This window comes from Heterocephalus glaber, unplaced genomic scaffold (genome assembly GCF_053883595.1).
Source record: "Heterocephalus glaber isolate CG9 unplaced genomic scaffold, H.glaber_assembly_v1.0 deba00001569, whole genome shotgun sequence".
Taxonomy (NCBI): domain Eukaryota; kingdom Metazoa; phylum Chordata; class Mammalia; order Rodentia; family Bathyergidae; genus Heterocephalus; species Heterocephalus glaber.
Window position 1 is genome coordinate 998,551 of NW_028258354.1, and position 22,699 is coordinate 1,021,249.

The 22,699-nt window shown below is 38.9% G+C and overlaps 1 protein-coding gene across 1 annotated transcript; it reads left to right on the top strand.

Annotated features, from left to right (window-relative positions):
- The first annotated feature begins 17,190 nt into the window (after positions 1-17,190).
- On the top strand, positions 17,191-18,168 carry LOC101699064 (olfactory receptor 6C76). The gene has a single exon (XM_004861409.2). The coding sequence runs from the start codon at positions 17,191-17,193 to the stop codon at positions 18,166-18,168; it is 978 nt and encodes a 325-aa protein (XP_004861466.2).
- The last annotated feature ends 4,531 nt before the right edge of the window (positions 18,169-22,699 follow it).

The following is a 22,699-nucleotide window of genomic DNA, read 5'->3' on the forward strand; positions in this document are numbered from 1 at the left end:
TAGGTTTTGGAGGACCACTTCTGCCAGGGAGGTTAGAGACTCTTGTAGGTGGGAGATGGAACTTTCTAGTCTCTCAATATCTACATCTATGGCCCTCTCAAATCATTGTAATGTTTGTTTTGTAACACTAACAATGAAACTCCTGTTCCTGTCCTGGCTAATCCCAAACCTAGGAGAACTGTCAAAGTGATGGCTTTTACAGGTTCTCGTTTAACTCTGGCTGGGGTCTCAGTCAAGTGACTGAAAATATCTCTTTCTGAGTGATATAACGGTCTAGGAACCAATTGTACTAGTACACAGAAGTCCCCAGTCTGGTTGAGCACCTTTCCATGTGCACAAGGGGTGAGCCCAGTGAAGCAAGCCCACCATCCATCAGAAGGGGGTACAAGATATTTTTCTGACCTAGACTGATAGGTTTGGTTGCAAAGGTGTTGGTGAGTGGTAGGGACACTGCCAACACAAGTTCCCTGTCCAGTCACTGATTGTAGGGTTAGCCTGGCAGTCCCCTTTTGTTGCCATCTACACTGGGTTGGTCTATCTGACTCAGTGAAGTTGTCTAGGTAAGCTATTCCTTCATAGTAAGGGGGTTTGATATCATAACATAACCAACAGGACTGAGTAAGATCTGGTCTAGAGGCATTTAGGGCCTTGAAGGTGTGGACCGTCAGTCCCCAGAGAGGGTCATGGTCTTGGTTGTGGTTGACTTTTTTGGCCCGGGTGACAGTCTGAGCAGGGAGTTGAGACATGGGTGAGGTTTTCTGGGGAGGGGGCTTGGTGGATCTAGGAGGAGCCAGAGGGACCAGTGCTAAATTTGGCCCAATTGGCTGAGGAGACCCCATTACATGTGGTTCTATTTTTAGTCTTACAGTGAATAGTAACCCATTGTCATGACCATCCTGATATAGGCGGAGTCCCCATGTCTGGCCCGTTTCCCATCTAATGTACTTTTTACCTTGGTTGGTGAAAGAAAGTCTAACCGGGTTACAGAGGAACTTTGAGCATGCACTGCTAATGACCTTGAATTTACCGTTACTGCAGCGCGTTTGAAGGCTGGTGGGCCCAGGGACTCTTTTTAACGAGATTAGATCATCTTTGACAGGTGGAGTCCATGAGACAGTGCCCGTGGACTCACATCCCTGTTCTGCACAATAGAACTTATCAGGACCTCCACATCTATTGGCTTGAGCTCGTTCTTGTCCTCCCTCTGGACAGACGTAGAACAGGGTGATTTGTAAAACGGCTCTTTGGACTGGGTGACTACACCTGGGGGCAGAGGAGATCGGCATTTTTATACCACAATCATTGATATTTTTTCCACATTCAGGTTTTCCCTTTGATTTTGCTTCCCAATCTCTGATATCCCATGTTCCTGCTGCTAGCAGCCACAGATCAAAGTCTATAGCAGGCCACCAGGTCAGAGGCAGTGTCACTTTAGATGAACTGTTAACAATGTCACCCATGGATGTACTAATGATCACCCAAGTTAGATTTAGGGGAGCATGTGGGTTTTGCCTTCCCAACACTGGTGTTAAGAGTACAGTTACCATAATTATGACCGACAATGAAGCAGCTTGAGTTTGAGTGGGTTGTCTCGGTCTTTGGACACCTGCCATTATGGGATGAAGTCTTCTAGAATGGCGTGTGGATCTGCAGGGCAGACATGAGTGTAGTGTACCCACGAGGCAATCCCATCAACCTTGAGAGGTGTGGTCAGGACAGTAACATAGGGTCCTTTCCAACGAGGCTCAAGGTCCTTCTGCCAATGTCGCCGGACAAAGACCCAGTCTCCTGGTGGATAGAATGGGGCTTGGGAGGTGGTCCGGACTCATACAGGGCCTTTAATTTAGGCCAGATGTCCTCGTGAACATGCTGGAGGCTTAAGGAAAATAACAGTTTTTGATCATCGAACTCAGTGAGCACTTTGGACTGAAGATTAGGGATAATGGGAGGGGGTACCTCGAACATGATTTCAAAGGGAGTCAGTCCCATCTTATGGGGAGAATTGTGTACCCTATAGAGAGCAAAAGGTAGGAGAGCCACCCAGTCACTGCCAGTCTCTAAGGTTAATTTAGTTAAGGTCTCTTTTAGGGTCCTGTTCATTCTCTCTACCTGTCCTGAACTCTGGGGCCTGTATGCACAATGTAATTTCCAGTCTGCCCCCAGTACTCATGCTAAACCTTGACTCACCTTGGAGATGAAGGCAGGTCCATTGTCTGACCCTAACATTACTGGGAATCCATACCTTGGCAAGATGTCTTCTAGTAACTTCTTAGCCACAACTTGTGCCATCTCATGTTTGGTGGGGAAGGCCTCTGTCCATCCTGAAAAAGTCTCTACAAAAACTAGCAGATACTTGTAACCATATCTCCCAGGTTTTACCTCAGTAAAGTCCAATTCCCAGTATGCTCCAGGTCGGTTCCCTCTCAGCCTATTGTCTGGGTTGGCTTTATTGTGGGTAGCATTTGTCAATTGACAGACTTTGCAGGTGGCAACGATACGCTCAATTTTGGAGTTAGCATCTCAAATCTTTATTTCAGCATGTCTCAGGAGGTCTTGCATTTTTCAAGTGCCCATGTGGGTGGCCCAGTGCATTTTGGAGACAACTTGTTCTCCCAGTGCTTCAGGCAGGATGACTTTACAATCAGAGGATTTCCACTACCCGTTGAGGCACTGGGACATAGGTAATTGTTTTATCCACCTTAAGTCTTCTTCAGTATACTGGGGTTTTTCTGGCAAGGCAGCACTTCCTGGATCGGGCAGCTGACTGGTTAGGGTTAAATCAGCCTCTAGGGCTACCTTTTGGGTTGTCTGATCAGCTAGGTTATTTCCTCTAGCAACTGGAGTATCGCCTTTTTGGTGTCCTGGGCAATGAATAATGGCCAATTTCTTTGGTAGCCAGAGGGCTGTCAAAAGGGCAAGGATCTCTTCTTTGTTTTTGATAGTCCTTCCCTCAGCTGTCAATAGTCCTCTCTCCCTGTAGATGGCCCCATGTATGTGCATGGTGGCAAAGGCGTACCGGCTGTCTGTATATATGTTTAGCTTTTGGCCCTGCCCCAGAGTCAATGCTTTGGTCAGAGCTATGAGCTCCACCCGTTGTGCCGAGGTCCCGGTGGGCAATGGTTCCGCCCAAATGACCTCAGTCTCTGTCACCACAGATGCCCCGGCGTACCTGTGGCCATCCTGAACAAAGCTGCTCCCATCAGTATGCCAGGTATTTTCAGCATCTGGCCATGGCTGGTCTCTCAGATCAGCTCAAGTCCCATGTACCTGAGCCAGGATGTCAGCACAGTCATGGAGTGGAGTTTCTAAGTCTGGGTCTGGCAACAGTGTAGCTGGATTCAAGGCAACCAGGGTCTGAAAAACAACTTGGGCTGGGTTTAGGAGTAAGCTCTGGTAGTGAGTCAGGTGGGCGTTACTGAGCTATCAATCCGGAGGCTGTTTCAGGACTCCCTCAATAGCGTGGGGGGGTGGTCACATACAGTTCTTGGCCCAGTGTCAACTTGTCAGCATCTTTGACCATCAGGGCCACTGCCGTGATCATCCTCAAACATGGGGGCCATCCAGACACAACTGGATCGAGTTTTTTTGATAGGTATGCCACTGGGCGGCCCCATGGCCCTAGGTATTGGACTAATACTCCTTTAGCAACACCTTTGTTCTCATCAACATACAGGTGGAAGGGTTTGGTTATATCAGGCAGGCCCAGAGCGGGTGCTGATAGCAAGGCAGTCTTTATCTGATCAAATGATTTCTGTAGTTTTTCAGTCCATTGGAAGGTCTGATTGTCTTTAGTTACCTCATAAAGGGGTCTTTCCTGTTCTGCAAACCCTGGTATCCATAAGCGGCAGAAGCCAGCTGACCCCAAGAATTCTCTGACTTTTCGAGGTGAGTCAGGCACAGGTATTTTAAGAACTGTCTCTTTTCTGGCACCAGACAGCTATCTCTGTCCCTTTTTAAGTATGTAACCCAAGTAGCTCACCTCAGACTTGCAGATTTGGGCCTTTTTGGCTGACGCCCAGTACCCCAACTTTCCGAAGGTGGTCAGGAGTCCTTTAGTTCCCTCAAGGCAGGCCTCCTGGGTTTTAGCTGCTATGAGGAGATCATCTACATATTGTAACAAGGTTAGCTGGGGGTTTTGAAGGCAGAACTCACCCAAGTCTTCATGTAGAGCCTCGTCAAAGACAGTGGGGGAATTTTTGAACCCCTGAGGCAGTCAAGTCCAAGTTAGCTGTCCATTGAGGCCTTGTTCAGGATCGCTCCACTCAAAGATGAAGATGTGTTGGCTCTTGGGCACCAACGGAAGGCTGAAGAAGGCATCTTTCAGGTCTAGGACTGTATACCATTGATGACTCGGTGGCAGGGAACTCAAAAGTGTATAAGGGTTAGGTACTGTGGGATGAATGTCCATAGCCCTCTTATTCACTTCACGGAGGTCCTGTACTGGTTGGTAGTCATTTGAGTGAGGCTTCTGCACCAGTAACAAGGGGGTATTCCAGGCCGATTGACAAGGCCTTAGTATCCCTTGTGCTAGTAACCTCCTAATGTGTGGGGTTATTCTCTGTTGGGCTTCTAGGGACATAGGATATTGGTGGACATGGACAGGGTCTGTTCCTGGCTTTAATTCTATATATATAGGTGGTCTGTGTACAGCCAGTCCCATGCCCCCAGTTTCAGCCCAGGGTTGTGGGAACATTGCAAGCCATTTGTCCATCTCAGGGCTTGGTGGAGATGGCCCTTGATGTAATCGATATTCATCTTCTATGCTTACAGTTAACACTTGGATTGGTTTGCCTTCTTGGTTAAGGACTTCCGTACCCCCTGGTTGGAAGTGAATTTGGGCTCCCAACTTAGTGAGCAAATCTCTCCTGAGTAATGGGTATGGGCAATTGGGAATGATCATGAACAAGTGGGTTACCTGGCCCACTCCCAAGTCTACCGTTCTTCAGGTAGTCCATGAATATTTTTTCATGCCTGTGGCTCCTTGAACCCAGGAAGTTTTATCAGAAACATGGCCATGAGGTTCAAGTAGGACTGAATGTTGAGCTCCTGTATCCACTAGGAACTTGACAGGTCTCCCCTCCACTTTTAGGGTTAGCCTGGGCTCGGGGAGGGGTGCCAAACCCCATGCCCCCTAGTCACTCAGTTCATCTATAGCCAGGATGGGGGCCTTGGGGCAACTTCCCAGCTTTTTAGGGCATTCTCTGGCCCAATGGCCTTCCTCTTTGCAATAAGCACACTGGTTCTTTCCCGATCGGGGGCAATCTCTATGTTCCTCCTTACCTTGTCCTTCTGTCACAATCCTTCTCAGACAACATTCATGTTCCTTTGGCTCTCCCGCAGTGGTAGCAAGAAGGATCCGAGCTAGGTTCCTAGTTTGCCGATCACCAGCCTTTGCCTGTTTTTCTTATGCAGTCTCTCTATTGTTATATACTCTCTCTGCCACTGCCACTAAGTCCTGAATACTTTTTTCTCCTAATCTGTCTACTTTTTGCAACTTTCTCCTGATATCTGGTGTGGCTTGGTTGACAAAATGCATAATGACAGCTGCCTTAGTCTTGGCGGCCTCTGGATCCATGGGAGTAAATCTGCAGAAGGCCTCTAGGATCCTCTCTAGAAAGGCCACCGGACTTTCATCTTTGCCCTGCTGAACATCTCCTACTTTGGCCAAATTGGTGGGCTTCCAAGCAGCCGCTTTGAGACCTCCCAGTAGAGTCTGGCGGTAAACCCGGAGTCTCTCCTTACCTTATGCCGTATTGAAGTCCCATTCGGGTCTGGACAAGGGAAAGGAAGTGTTGATGGTGTCAACATTGGTGGTGGGTTGACCATTGTCACCAGGAACCAATTTCCTGGCTTCATTTTGGATTCTCTCTTGCTCCTCTGTGGTAAACAGGATCTGGAGGAGCTGTTGACAATCATCCCAGGTGGGCTGATGGGTGAACGAGACAGTTTCTAACAATTGGATTAGATCTCTGGGATTATCAGAAAACTTGGCATGCTGGGTATGCCAGTTATAAAGGTCACTAGTGGCAAAGGGCCAATATTGGAGAGGCTGATCACCATGCTCATCAGGGGGTCCAATCGTCCTCAATGGGAGGATGGTGGAATCTGCCAGTCCTGCCGGCGAGGCTGCACGGTGGTTACGGATGTTTTGGGCAGGGCTGTCTCCACCAGCGGCTCCTGCTGGAGCTTGTGTCTCCTCGCCGACCACCACCAGGGCTTCTCCCTCCACCCTCACTGGGGGTGGTGGGAGCAGAGGAGTGGGTTGTGGGTAGTAGGGAGGGGGAAAAAGAAGATCTTCATTGGTTCCCCCTTGAAGAACTGGGTAAAGCGGTGCCATGGGTTTGGTTTGTCTTTTCCGGTCACCTCCTCAGGTGGTTTTCTTCATGCACCGCTAGGACTACTGTTGCAGGCAGCTGTTTCTATGGAGACAAAAAGGGGTTGACCCAAGAGGGTGGGCCCTGTACCAAGTTTTCCCAGGTAACGATGTATGGTACCTGGTCAGGGTGTCCTGTTTGGGCACGAAAAATAATTTCCTTGACTTTTCTGATTGTTTCTAGATCAAATGTACCCTCTGGTGGCCAGTTTATTTTAAGGGCTGGCCACTCTGAGCTACAAAGAGTGGCTAGTTTTCCCTTTTTAACCTCTAGACTCAAATTATGTGCTCATTTTCTAACTTCTCTGAAATGACCTGTTATCAAGGAAAGGTGGGTAGTCACAGTCTGTCCCATCGTCTCCGTCTCAGTCAGATAATAATAAAACACAACAGACAAGCAACAGAGCCAAATAGATAAACAGAAAGCAAGACAAAAAAGTCCTCCACTCTATCGGAGGCAAAACCGAAAGTGGGATGACGGCCTCACGCTGTGCTGTGGGAGCAAGCCACTTCATCCTTCCAGGAGTTACAGAGACTCTCGGGGCACTCTGACCCCTTCAGGAGGGTCTGGAACATCTTCCAAGACCCCAGGTCGGTGGCCCACCAGCGCATCCACTTAGACCTTTTGCAGACCTATTCAGAAAATGGGCCCCAAATTACTAATCATAGACAATTTACAGATACAGAGACACTTACCAGCTGGCATAGACCCTCCGGTTTGGGGGTCCTGCGGGTCTTGGGGATCCCAGACGAGCCCCCAAATGTTATGCCCAGATCGTGAAGTCCCAAAGACCACCAGGAAGCCGATTCCAATGTAAGCACACAAGGGCCATTTATTCAAGCTCAAGCAGGGGCTCCCAACTGTCACCGATGCAGCGGATCAGAATTGAGAGCCCCGAATTTCAAATTAGCGAAGTTTTTATTGTGGTTACAGCAAGGTTTGGAGATTTTTCACTTAGCGGTTACATGATTGGTTGGCATTTAGCAAGCATGAAGTGTATATTTCTGATTGGCTAGGCCCATCAGGGGTTTGAGGGGTGGTTGCATGTAGGTTTTACGGGGGAAAAGAGGGACAAAGGTTAGTGGTCAACTATCACGTACTGATGGTCAGCACATTGACAGATTGTTCTATAGATAGTGGACCCAGAACGTTCATTTCCTGGGCAAACAGATGGTTGAGTAATTAACTTAGGAACTTTGCTTCGTTACAGAATGTGTCTTTTGTCCCAGAGCAAGCACATTTTAACCATTAATTTGTGAGGACAATAGAGACTAGGGGAATAGTGGATTTTAGCAAAATGGAGTTGCTTTGGTCTCACAATAGCTATTTTAACAAGCAGTGAGAAGCCCAGTTTTAACCCCGCTTCATACTTTTTGTTTTTAAGATACTCATTTTCCTAATTCTACTCTTAGACCTTTTCTACTTTTAGAAGTAGTGGCTTTGTTGTTCCTTGTGGAAATGATGTGCACTATTTCTAGTTTAAAGTTTTATGGTTTTGAGGGAGGTTTGTTAGTTTGGCCAATTTGAATTTTTTCAACAGCAAAAAAAGAAAAAGCTTATGAATTTTAGGTTTCAAAATTCCTTCAATCTCAAAATTAGTAGGTAAACATCAAGTTGAAATTTTATATGGAATTTGAAATTTGTTTACTCATTTATTCAGTCTATTTTAACATTATAAGTAGCATTTTTCAATGTGAGAAATAATGCACCATTAATGTATTAAATTATTCCTTCTTTATTAAATATAAAGGTATATATGTGTCAAATTTTTCATAAAAGCTATAAAGAACAATTGTTTATTGTGCTGTTATAATAGATATATTATAATAGTATAATACTTGCATCTTTAATCATGAGTTACCCAAATATTTTCTGTTAGTCTAATTCTGACTTTATTTTCTTTAAACTTAAGGTTGATTATTTTGCAAGATCTTATGTACAAAATTTAAAAATACCAAAAATACTTACTTTTTTGCATTTCACAGGGGGTTTGTTTTCTGATGCATTGTGAAACTTTTATGTTAGCCAAATATATAAAATTAATGAATTTTCAATGATTGACTTTTCAAAAATATATGTATGTTTTTGTAACCCCATACATTTTCTGTGGCCAACTCACTGAGTTAAATTCTTGTTCACTTTAAAATCTAGATGTATTCACTAACAAACATAAAAATTCACAAACCCCTCTCTCTCCCTCTCAGTCTTGCTCTTCTCCCAATCAGCACATGTGGCATTTTAAGACACATTATTTAAAATATCCCTACAAATAAAGTGAGTAATATTGTTATGGAAATCTCGGAAAGAAATACACAAAGACACAGAATTCAGATAAAATAATAAAATTTCTTCTTGCGAGTGGGGGGCGGGGGGGGGGCATGCCAGAAGCCAGTCTGGTCAATATCCGCCCCCTTTGTTCAGCATTTCCCTTTTTATATCCTTTTTAGCCATTATCTCATCCCTTGTGGTCTTTGATATGTAAATACAATTCCAGTTCCTATTTACAAGTCACAGACACAAGATAGGCCATATACATTGTAAATTCACCCTGGCATGGTAACTTTGTTAGGTTAATGAAGTTACTGGTTAGAGTCAGATAATCTTCCCCTTAAACAAAGAGTTACAGGAAAAGCAAATCTTAAAGGAACACATTACTTATTTTGCTTCTACAACTACCTTAACATTCAGTCTATTCAGTTATCTAAAACTTTTCCATATCAATATCACAACTGTCTAATTTAATGTCTGGAAATCTAAGTAACTAATTAGTATCAAATTGCAGTGTTTGTTTTTATTTCTTTTTTTAAATTATAGTCACTAAGTAGTGTTTCTCAATTTTCTTGAATAAAAGGTTTTAGTTCTGCATCACCATAGATATATTTATTCTTTAATAATAAATAGCTTATTCGCTCAGACCTGGTAAACAACCTTGGGGATTGTTATAGAAAATGACACTAATTAGCTATTTTCATCATTAGCTCTAAAAACAAAATAAGAAAGTTGATTAAGAGTTAATCATAGTATCTATAAGGAAATCCAAAATATTCATGTTAAAAGAAGGTCTAATTCCCATAGTGGGAGTTAAACATTTTATAAAAACTCTCTGGGATTTTCAAAGCACCTGAGCCATATGGAGCTCTCATTCATCATTTCAAAAGAATTGTGATAATATCATTAACATTTATTCAATGACAACATTATCTATAACCTTTAATTCACTAAATAGTCAAAATTAGGCTTATAATATGACCTATACAGGGAGTCATATTTATTTCAATTTATCTCCAGACAGTCCTAAACTACAAATATTTATATACTAATATAATGGCCAGATAAACAATGACATATGGTTTTATAGAAATTAACTTATAGAAGTTAACAGTTTCACCCATACCACATATCCAGAGCTGGAAAATTCTAGGCCAAGACTAAGTCTCTGAGACCCTGCCAGTGTCTACAGTCCCCTGGTATGATCTGTTGGATTGCCCCTTCAGCCACTAGACAGTAGATATTGCTATTGAGTTCCATATTTCTACTGATCCAGTTCAAGAAGACCTGGGAAGACTCCCTGCTCTGTTCTATAACTCTATGAATACAACAACCAGCACCACTACCTGTGTAAACATCTTGTCTGGCTGGATCTAGTTAAGGTCTCCTGACCAGCTCACAATGGTGAGACTGCAGCTGCAGACACAAAAAGTCTTGATATCACTCAAACTTGTTTCCATGTACCAGAAAAAAAAAAAACTATTATCGTTCTTTAGCTCCAGGATTCCAATTCTTAAAACTAGAAGGAACAGAGCCAAAAGCCCACCTGGACAACAGCTGTGCTGGCATGTAGGCCCCAGCCAGAGGTCCCTCAGGACAGTGGGACAGTGCAGCAATCCAGAAGGCCATCATTCTGAGCCCAGAAATTGGCATAGTGGCGAGAAGTAGAGAGAAGGCTTCTCTGAGGCTTATTGAGAATTGAAGCCCACTGGGAGAGTAAAGAGTCACCTCAATAAAGGCACAACAGACTGCAGTAGTTGGTGAGTTGTTGGGATCAACACTTTCTACCAGAACCAGATTTGTTGTGAGAGAAGGGTGGCTTGAACCTGCAGTAGAACTGTGCAGAGTTCAAACCCAAAGGAGGTCAGGAAGCCCAATTCCACCCTGGCAGACAGAAACCAGCCTGAACTTCAGTGAACTATGGCTGATGCACTGAGATCTGTCAACACAGATCTATACACTACCCACATTGTCCACCAGGAGCAACAGAGACATGCCTTGAAGGGAACATTTTTTTCTTCTTTTCTCCTTCTTTTTCATGCCTCACTTTTTCTTGTTCCTATGTTTGTCCTGTTTTTTCTCCATTTTTCTTATTTTTATAGGTCTGAGAATACATTTTCTGATTTTTCTGTTGCTGTCAGTTTGTTCTATTCTTTTTGTTCCTTCCTTCCCTCTTTTCCTTCTGTCTTCACCTGTTTCCCAAAGATCACATGACCTTTCCATGTCCTCTAAACTTACTTCTAACCTTTCTCTGTCCTTTTATTTATCTGCACCCCTCCCAACTCCATCTAAATTACCCCAGAGGGCAAATTCACTATAATGAAGGGCTTATTTACTGCAAATATATTCCTGGTTTGTTCCGGATTTTGATATATAACCACAAGTTTGGCTCACATGCTCAAAAGAGGTAGATTAACATTTTAACACTTTCTAGGCTGTGTTTGATATTATTGTTTATGCTGACTTTGATACTTTGGCCATGGTGACATGACTGTTCTAGTCATTAGTCCCTCCTGCTATACCAAGTCGGAGATTACCTAAGCGCTATTACAGACTCAAAACACAGAGGTCTGCTAAACTTGGAAGACAATCCAAGAAGTAACCATTCCCTAATGGTTCTAAGTACTAGCAAGAAAGATACTCACAATAAACATTTTACAAGCAGCAACCCAGGAATTAAACCAAAAACAGCAATAACAACAACAACAAAATTGAAATGGGAAGACACCTAAACAAGAATCAAAACCAGATCACCAAAGGCAACTGAAGAGACAATGAGATGGAACAATCTGAAACTCAATCACCGGGACTCCCTGAACTGGCAACAAAAGATCTGGAAAAAATAAAATCAGAAATAATTTCTCAGATAACAACAGAGATGGTACCCATAGTGAAAGACATGATTAATAACTCCAGAGAAGAAACAGATAAAAAAAACCAGAGGAGCTCAGGAACATGATGAAATCCCACAATAGGAAACAAGAAGAATCCATAAAACAGATGCAAACAGATATCCAGGAGGTTAAAAACTCAATTGAAAGTTTATAAAGCAGAATGCACAATGTGAGGACAGAATAACAGATATAGAAGAAAGAATTGCTTTACTGACCAGGAAAAGAAAGATTTCTTAAAAATAGCAAGGGACCATGAGAAATCAACCCAGCAACTGCTACATGATGCAAAGAAGAATAACATAAGACTGATCAGAGTCAATGAAGAAACAGGAGAGAGTACAAATGGCATAAAAAAAAAAACTTCACAAATGTAATGGGAGACAATTTCCTGAGCAGGGGAAAAGAATTTGACATACAGATAAGTGAGGCATATAGGTTTGTAACTAGCCATAATTAAAAAAATATCTACACCTAGGCATATAACTGTCAAGATTCTAGAAAACCAACTGAAGAACAAATGCTACAAGCAGTTAGACAAAAGAAACAAATCACATACAAAGGAAAGCCCATCAGAATCACAGCAGACTTCTCAATACAAACCCTCATGTCAAGAAGAGCCTGGAGTGAAGTATTTCAAGCCCTAAAAGAAAACAACCTCCAACTCAGATTGATGTACCCTGCAAAACTGTCTTTCAAAATCAATGGAGAAATAAGATACTTTCACAACAAAGAATGCCTGAGGAACTTCCTGAATACCAAACCAGCATTCCAAAAACTTTTAAACAATATCCTAGGTAAAGAAAAAGAGTGTCACAACATCAGGAAGCCCAGTAGAATGAATCTATCAGGCAAGACAAATTAAGTGCAAAGAGCGAGAATCCAACAACAGGAAAATGTCATGACAAAGATAAGTCAAGACATATCAGTTATAACTATCAACGTTAATGGTCTCAATTCACCAACTAAAAGAAATAAGACTGACAACATAGGTCGAGAAGCAAGATCCAACAATATGCCACATGTAAGATGCACACTTAATTCAAAAAGAAATTCATAGACTGAAAGTTAAAGGGTAGAAAACAATACTCCATGCTACAGGAAATTTCCCACCCCAAAAATCAGAAGTAGCTATCCTATTTGCAGATCAAATGAATTTCAAACCAACACTAATTAAAAGAGACAAAGAAGGACACTACATTCTTGTACAGGGAAAAATTCAGGAGGAAGGTATGACAATCATAAATATATATGCACCAAATATTAGTGCACCCAACTATAAAAAACAAATATTAATGGACATAAAAAATGAAATAAGCACTAACACAATAGTTATGGGAGACCTCAATGCCACACTGTCACAAATAGATAGATCAACTAGATAAAAAATAAACAACAAAATATTACAACTCAACCAAACTATTGAACAAATGGACATAACAGATGTTTACAGAGTGTCCCACCCCACAAAATCAGAATACACATTCTTTTCAGCTGCACATGGATCATTCCAAAAATTAGAAAACACAATTGCTCATAGAACATGTTTAAGTAATTGCAAAGTAATGGAAGTTTTCCCCTGTATATTATCAGGTCACAGTGTGATGAAATTGGAGATCAATAATTAAAGAAACCACAAGAATTTCATAAATGTGAAAATTGAACAACACACTGCTGAACAACCAATGGGTTACAGAGGAATTTACAGAAGAAATCAGACAGTTTCTCCAATTAAATGACAATGCCAATACAACATACTAGAATTTATGGGACACAATGAAAGCAGATTTACAATGGAAATTCATTGCATTGAATACATATTAGGAAAACAGAGTGAGTGCAATTAAACAACTTAATGCTGAACTTCAAGCTTTTAGAAAAAAGAGAGCAAGACAAACACAAATCTTGTACAGAGAGGAAATTATAAAGATCAGAGCATAAATCAATGCAATGGAGACTAAGAGAATGATACAAAATATCAATGAAGCAAATTGTTAGTTCTTTGAAAGAATAAACAAAATTGACAAACCTTTAGTCAACTTTATCCAAAAAAGGAAAGAAAAGGCCCAAATCCATGCAATTAGGAATGAAAACAGTGAAATTACAAAGACCCAGCAGAAACCCAGAAGATCAACAATACCCACTTTAAGAACCTATATGCTGATAAGATGGAAAACACAGAAGAAACAGATTTCTAGATACATGTGAATTATCAAAGTTGAATAAAGAAGACCTAAAAATTCTAAACAACCCAAAATCAATCAATGAAATTGAAAATGTAATTAAAAACTTACGAGTGAAGAAAAGCCCGGGTCCTAAAGGCTTGACTACTGAAATTTACAAGACATTTAGAAAAGCAGACACTGCATAGAATGGAAGAAAATATTTACAAACCATGTTAAAGTGTTAATACTCAAAGTACAAAGGAACTTCTACAATTTAGCAGAATAGAAAAACTTTTTTAAATAGTCAAAGGACCTGAACATACACTTTCCAAAAAGACATACAAATGGCTAACAGGCATATGAAAAGGTTCTTAATATTATTAGGGAAACACAATTAAACACCACAATGATACATTACTTTATACCCTCTATAATGAACAGCAACATAAAAAGTAGCAAGGGATAACAAGTGTTGGTGCAGGTATGGAGAAGAGGGAAGTAGAAATGCTCCTGTTTCCATGGTTTCTATTGAAAACTTACAAGCTAGTTATTGAGAATTCCCTGCAAGTGATGGGTCCTTTCTTTCTTAGCTGGGCACAAGAGTCTGTTTTTGACTTTCAACAGTTTGATTATGTGGCTTATGTGGGTCTCTTTGAGTTTGCTCTAATGAGACTTTGTTTAGTTTCTTGGGTTTAGAATTCATATCTTAAATCAAAATCAGCAACTTTTTAGCCACTATTTCTTCAAATGTCATTTCTGCCCCCATTCTTTCTTTGTCTTGCATGAAAGTCGCACGATGCTTATGCTGATGTGCTTCCAAAAAGTAAAAAATGGAAAGGTGAAGTTTGAGTTACTTTCAATTTTAAATGAATATTAGCTCAACTGAGGACAAAAATGATTCTCTTTGTGTGTGTTATAGCTGTAATCATGGATCATAATGATTAGTGGTTTCAACAGTCACTTTATAAAATATTTTTTCCTGAATAGACTTATGCTGATTTTGACTTTTATATTTTAAACTTATTTTCCTTTAGTCTTTGGGGGGGGGGGGCTACTGGGGGTTGAACTTGGAACCTTGTGCTTGTGAGGCAGGCGCCAGAACCACTGAGCTAAATCCCTGGCCCCTACTTTCCTCTAGTCTTAATGATACGTGAGTCATATGAGACAAACATAAGAGAATGTTGATGGAATTTTTTCATTTTGCTAGGTCTCACCACTCCCCAAATACTCAGCTAACATCTTGCTGGAAAACTTCCCAACTCCTCTCCTGGGACATAAGTTTGGTAATCAACTAATTAAAATCTTATTGCTAAAATTGATCTTGTACAAAGATTCATTAGTGCCTTTTTATTCTTTATCCCAAAAGTCATTAGGAATTTATTTGCCTTCAATAATATTTTTGAAATCAAGTGTAGCAAAATACATTAAAGACTTTATTTTTGGTTGTTTACTATGGGAGAGTAATGTAAATGGCCCTCTGAGAAATACCAGAATAGTCTATCAAAAATAATTTCAGAGAAATTTTCTGTTATAACTGCAAAAACTTTCGTCTAAAGATATGATGCTAAGGTGGTGGGTGGAATATGTCAGGATTATAGATGTTGAACAATGTTAGAGAAAACCATGAAGAAAATACTTCACTGGATGTTTAGAGATGAAACAGCAAGGGCTTTGCGAAGGAATTTGCAAATATGTGGGAGAGAAAACAAAATTTTTCTTTCTCCATGTAGTACTGACCCACCACATACCTTTGATTTAAGTAAATTGAGCATATTGCTTTGTGTTTGACATTTAACTTTAACAGTTAATATTGCAAAAAGAGGTAAGTATTGTCAGGTCATTTTTGTGTCATGTTTCACTTGTTATTCATTATGTTCTATTTATTACACAGCATTGTTTATTTCCCTTTTGATACTTTTTATTTCTCTCTGTGTTTCATGTATAGATAATATATACGTTTATATTTAGTAGTTTATTTGATAATTGGAAATACATTAAAAGATCATTTTAACAATTAATGGAAATCTGTGGAATACAGGATACACTCCTTACTACCTGTATATCTATAATTTAGAAAGACTTAATGTGTGTTACTGGTGTGAATGTCCACAGTAATACTAAATGACATATTTAAATCGTTTGTGGAGTTCAAATCTGATTGCCATATTGAAGTATTAGATTACAACATTAAAATAATAAATCAGACACACATGTTCAAATATTGCATTATTTCTCTGGTGTGAGAAACCAAAGGTGTGAATAAGGACCAAAATGTATAATAGGTATTGTGAAATAGAAAGAAAATGTTCAAATGGGTAGGGGACTATGGAGGGGGAGGGGGAAAGGAAAGAAAGGAAAGGAGAAAAAATTGCAAACAAAACTTTTGAAAATAAAGAGGGGAAGAGAGGTTGAAGGGAGGGGAGAGGAATGGCAAAAAAGAAGAATCAAGATATATCACGAACAGACACAAATTCCCTATGATGAATGTGATCATTGTGTATATCTAAAATGTACTGATAAAATTAATAATTAATTTAAAAACACAGAAGAAGAATTGAAGCTCCCTCTGCTTGACAGTTTGAGCTGACACATCAGTCTCCACCTCCCATACTATGACTTACACCTTGGCTGTCCTAGTTCTCAGATTTTCAGCCTCAGATTAGAACTATGCCCCCAGCTTTCCTGCTTGACTGCAGATAATGGTACTTCTCAGACTTCATAAGTACATGAATTAATTTTTACAATAAATACCCATTTATACTTAAAAAGCATACTGTCTGACCAGGCTTTTTGATGCCTAACTAGATTTTAAAAACTAATTTTAGCAATTTTGAAACAGTCAACTGAAAAAATTATGTTACTTGAATTTTAATGGAGGAACACTTTTTAAAAATCAAGACTGAAGACAAAGTCTTCGAAGTCTCCAGTAATATCTGGAAATGGAAATAGAATATATAGTGAATTACAAAAAAAAAGGACAGTACTTATATAAACCATTTTAAAATGTTCAAAACACAAGATGAGAGTGATTTATTCACTGATTGTTTCTGGAAAGAAAAAGAACAAGAACAAACTAACGGAGGTAGTAATAACAACTTCTTAGGAAGGACATTTAGACTTTTCCCTACAAAATAGAGTGGATCATTAATTTCCACAGTCAGGAAGAATTTTTATTCCTAGCAAAGATGACAAAAGAGAGGAATAATGTCCTGTATATATTATGCTATATAATGAGGCATCAGATGATTCTATATGAAATTATTATATCTCCAATAATAAAAGTAATGAATGGAAACAATAAAAATATAGCAGAGGTTGATATTAAATGTAGAACTTTTATTTTAAATATGGTAGAATTTTAGAAAATGGAAAATATACACATACACACATAAATCCAAGAGTGGTCTTAATTCTTCATGCCAAAATACCATTGTACTTGAAAAATATATGCAGATATTTATGCTTCTTTTGATTCATGTTTCATTATTTCTCATGTTGCTTTTATCTGTCATAAACCAACCATCAGAAATGAGAAATAGAACATCTGTGACAGACTTCATCCTCCTGGGTCTGACAGATAATCCAGAACTCCAGGTTGTGATTTTCTTCTTTTTATTCTTCACATATGTACTGAGTATTACTGGAAATCTAACTATCATAACCCTGACCCTGCTGGATTCTCACCTGAAGACACCCATGTATTTCTTCCTCAGAAATTTCTCCTTCTTAGAAATTTCATTCATTTCTGTCTGTAACCCTAGGTTTTTAATCAGCATTGTAACAGGGGACAAATCTATTTCCTATAATGCTTGTGCAGCTCAACTATTTTTCTTTATCTTTCTGGGCTCAACAGAATTTTTTCTCCTGGCATCTATGTCCTATGATCGCTATGTGGCTATCTGCAAGCCCCTGCATTACACAACCATCATGAGTAACAAGATCTGTTACCAGCTCATCATCAGTTCTTGGATGGCTGGTTTCTTGGTAATTTTTCCACCACTGGCGATGGGCTTGCAGTTAGATTTCTGTGACTCCAACATCATTGACCACTTTACCTGTGACTCTGCTCCTTTGCTGAAAATCTCTTGCACAGATACTAGCACTCTAGAGCTCATGGGCTTTGTTTTAGCTCTGCTCACTCTGATGACCACATTGGCACTAGTAATTCTGTCCTACACTTACATACTCAGAACAATTCTGAGAATCCCCTCAACTCAACAAAGAAAAAAGGCTTTCTCCACCTGTTCTTCACATATGATTGTTGTCTCCATCTCCTATGGAAGTTGCATCTTCATGTATGTGAAAACATCAGCAACAGAAGGAGTCGCCTTGACAAAAGTGGTAGCTATGCTCAATACTTCAGTTGCTCCTATGCTGAATCCTTTTATTTACACACTAAGGAACCAGCAGGTGAAACAAGCATTAAAGGATGTTGTGAAGAAGATATTTACCTCAAAAACATTGGTCTGAATGCAATTTATAACTGAAACACATACACAATTTTATCCAGAAAACCAATGAGCATTTCCCAATGTTGTTCCTCTCTGTCTTGTTTTTGTCTTTTCTCAGAAATACAACTGTTTATGTTATTTGGTATTTAATGAACTTAAAAATCCTTTCCTGAGTTCATTATGGAATGATTTGATTCATTTTCATATGATACAATGAAAGATAGAAATAATTTTGTATATTTATATACTATTTCAAGTAATATGCATGTTAATATTAATCACTGTATATACCTGAACAGAATAAAACATTGTGCTTCTTTATTAATTCATCTATATATTAATATGAATATATATTCCCATTTATATGTGTGTGATGTATGTGTACTAACTCTGTTTTTGTTTTGAGTGTTGCTTCATATGTGATTTGTTCTGCTTTTTATCAGAGGCCTCTGCAGTAGTTTCTGTTCTTCTGCTTGGTGCTATGGCGCGAGGCTGAGAGAAAAAACTAAAAGACAGAACTAAGAGACAAAGAACTCTGGAAGCCAGGATGACCAATGCTGCTCATCTAACAAAGGCACTGGTCCATCCAAGCCACTCATTTTTATTAGTAATCAATTGGGTTAAAGGCAAGCTACCTGCAAGGGTGGGACTACATGAGAGAATGTGCAGATTCTATGGAAACTAATGCAAGCAAGGCTTGTAAAGGACAAGACAAAGCATTCTTGAATTAGGAACAGAATAGACAACAGATATAATTATAACTAGAACATTGTCCTTCTAGTTAAGAAGGTTTTAGTTGTGGGAACAGAATTTGGGTGCTAGTTACTCTGACCTTGGCATGTAGGCTTTGGTCAGACGCACTTCTATAAACAAGCCAATTGTGGGATTAACTCTTTACAACCTGCACTGCTTAGAGTCTGTGGTCCTCCGCAGCTTTTAATGTTGGTATTGTCCTTTTTAAATGATAAAAAGGGGAAACAGATATATGGAATACAGGAATAATCAATGGATAAACAAAAAGTAAATTGAAAGTTAAACAATGTAGAAAGGAGGGATGTTAACTTTGCCCTGGTTATGAAACTGCACATATTCAAAATTTAAGATTTGATATTTTTTGACATGTGCATCCATCCATGAAACTCACCACAATACAGGTAATAAGCATGCTTTTCATCTCTGAAGTTTTTTCTTTAAACTTTTATTTTTTTTTAAATTTTGCAAGAACTCAACAGCAAATATACCCTCTTCTCAAAATCCATTTTGAGTAGCATCACAAAAGGGTCCAATTTCATTCTTTTGCATATAGATATACAATTTTCCCAACTTTGTTTATTGTAAAAACTACTCTTCAGCATCATGCATGCTTGGTATCTTGTCAAAGATCAATTTTCTGTCCATGCATGAGTTAAATTGATTTACAATGCCATACTTACTGTTCTGTGATTGTTAATCTTGACTGTCAATTTGATTGGCTTGAAAAATGTCTAAGAGATTAGTAAAGCACACTTTTGAGTTTGTGTGAGTGGGTCATAGAAGTGTGATCTTCAGAAACATAACTAGTCCCTGGCTACTTCCTTGCTGGCTCTTCCACTTCTGTTTCCTTCATGACATGTGTTGAGGAGATACATTCTTCTTGCTTTTCTGCCATGATATTTCTGCTTTGAGCCAACTGACCATGGAATGCAACCTCTGAAAACATGACTCAAAATAAACCTCTCTTCCTTTAAGTTGAGACTGTCAAGTATTTTTTTCTAGCAACAGAAAGGTGACTTATACAGCTTTTAATTATATACATGTTTTGTAACATGTTTTGAAATTAGAGTGTATGACATCTCCACATTTATCCTTCTTGCTCAAGATTGATTTGACTATTATAGATCTTTGGCACTCCATATAAGTTTTAGAACGTTTTTCTATTTCTGTTAAAAAATGCTATTCAAATTTTGACAGGGATCACATTGAACTTGTAGAATGCTTTGTATGAAATGAACAATTTAAACATATTTAATTTTCCAATCCATGAAAGTTTATTAATTATTTCTATTCATTTCCTTCAATTTTGGTAAAGTTTTATAGTCTTCAATATACAAGTCTTTTATTTCTTTGTTAAAATTATGTTCAAATATTTTATTCTTTAAGTGAGATTGTCTATTTTCAAATAGCTTTCTATTTGTACATAGAAATTCAACTGATTTTTGTGTGTTGATTTTGTATCTTGCAACTGTAGTATATTTATTGTTTGTAATAGTTGTATATGGTGGGGGGAGTGAGGGGTTCTTTAGTGTTTTTTACATATATGATAATGTCATCTGCAAAAATGATAATTTTATTTCTCTTCCAGCTGAATGATTTTTGTATTTTTTATCTACTTCCAGTGACTGTCATTTCCAGTAGTTTGCTGAATTAATGTCCTGCAGGTGAAAATATTTGTCTTGAACTTGATCCTCAAGAAATGCTTTGAGTTTTCTGTAATCAATTAGCAGATTAACTATGAGCTTTTTATATACTGCCTTATTATATTAATTCCTTTGAAACATAGTTTTTTGAGAGATTTTGTGAGCATCAAAGGGTGATTAACCCTGTATTCCACAGGTAATCGAACACAAACAAGTCAGTTAATAAGATATTCTAAAAAAATGAAGGATAAATATCACATGATCATCTCAATAGTTACCAAGAAAGTATTTGAATAGTTCAATACCTTTTTATAATAAAAATCAAAAACTCTCCTTTCTGTTCTTTAGACAAATATAAGAGATTCCCTGTCAAATATCAGAGACCCCTGTAGTGGATCTCAGTCTCCTGGTTGGCAACCACACATTGTGAGAAGAAAGACTTAGAATTAAAGAGACAGAGATGGGAAACTGAGATGACCAGTGTTTGAGCAAGCAAAGGCCCTGAACAGCCAGAACTGTTAATATTTATTGGTGACACAATCATTGTTAGGTTGGGGTGAAGAGGCTACATAAAAGGGCTACATGTTGCTGACACAGGCAAGGCTTGTAAAAGAAAAGACAAAGCATTCTTGTGTTAGGTTGAGAATAGAATTTGCGTAAGAGTCACTTTGACCTTGAATGTGTGTTATCTCATATGCTTTGGTTAGATTCACTTCTTAAAATAAAATTGTGGGGTCAACTCTTTATTGCCTGCACTGCTTACAGCCTGTTTTGGGCAGGATCAATGGGGTAGTCTGCCACGGTCAACAACTGCAATAAAGCATCAGTTGAAAGTCATTATTTGGGAAAGTCAATCCTTTGGCAAAGTCAGTCCTTTGGGATTAATGTCAATTGCTGAGCCATCACTTTGATTCAGGGGGATGAGTTAAATATCTCATAGCCATAGTATGCTACTTAAGTGTATGAGTGGTAAAATTAGATTGTCTGCATTTGTACTATGTCTTTGTCATTTATCAGCTTTATACTTTGAGGAAACGATTACCTTCTCTGAAATTCAGATTTTTTTCACATGTAAAGGAACATGAATTATACTTAATTCATAGGTCTTTTGTTATGATTGCATGTAGGCTAAATGTATAAAACATTATAAGTAATCCAGTGAATGCACAATAATGTTTATAATAATTATTCTTACCATAATTATTTTTGCTTATATATCCTGCATTATATTATCATCTGAGAAGTAGAGATGGGGTTAGCTTGTGGCTGTGAGGTCAAAATATTTCCTGGATGTAGACAAGCAGTTCAAACTTGTTTTAGCTAATTCCTTTTAGTTAATTGTATGGAAGGAAGGCATACCTACAGTGCTTCACACTACAAGCACACTGAAACACTTCCAAAAGTAGAGTAAGACCCATGATTTACAGATGAGTTCCAGTCTGGGACAATGTTCATAAATTGGATTCCTTTGTAAGTCTGACAATGTAAGTCTTATACACCTTTGACACAAATATACACTGAAAAACATGAAAAAATTGAATATACATTCAAATACTGTAAATAATGCTCTTGGACATCCTAGTTTCTGGTTGTACACTGTGCTAGTATAGACTATTGCACTGTACAGTAAGCACACAGCAGGATAACTGTGACAATGTCTGGCAGACAGGTGAACTACTTTTGAAATTTCATCACATCTATAAATGTTCATAACACAAGGTCTTCTGTATCTGTAAAAGTTTGCAATTTACATGTTCATAAGGTGGGAACCCACTGTAAAGGCCACCTCAGATGCATATCAAAACTCTTTAAAAAGGAGCAAAGACATGATAAATTTATGATAGTACAGATTGGCCCTTTGCCATATCCAAGTGATGTATTTTATCAGATTAGTGTCCTTAACAATCATGCACAAAAGATAATTAAATATATGAAATGTATTTTAAATTAATCACTTAAGTTTCAGCAGCTGGGATTGTGTACCATCACACTTTTGGCATAACTACAGCAGAGAAATTGAGTGTGTATTTTTCAAGAATACATTAGTCTAGAAAATGAATACTATGTTTTTCTCATTGGTGTTAGTGTTTTAATTAGACAAACAGTTATGTGATGAACAATTCTTTCTTCTAAAATCATCTATGAATCTGATTC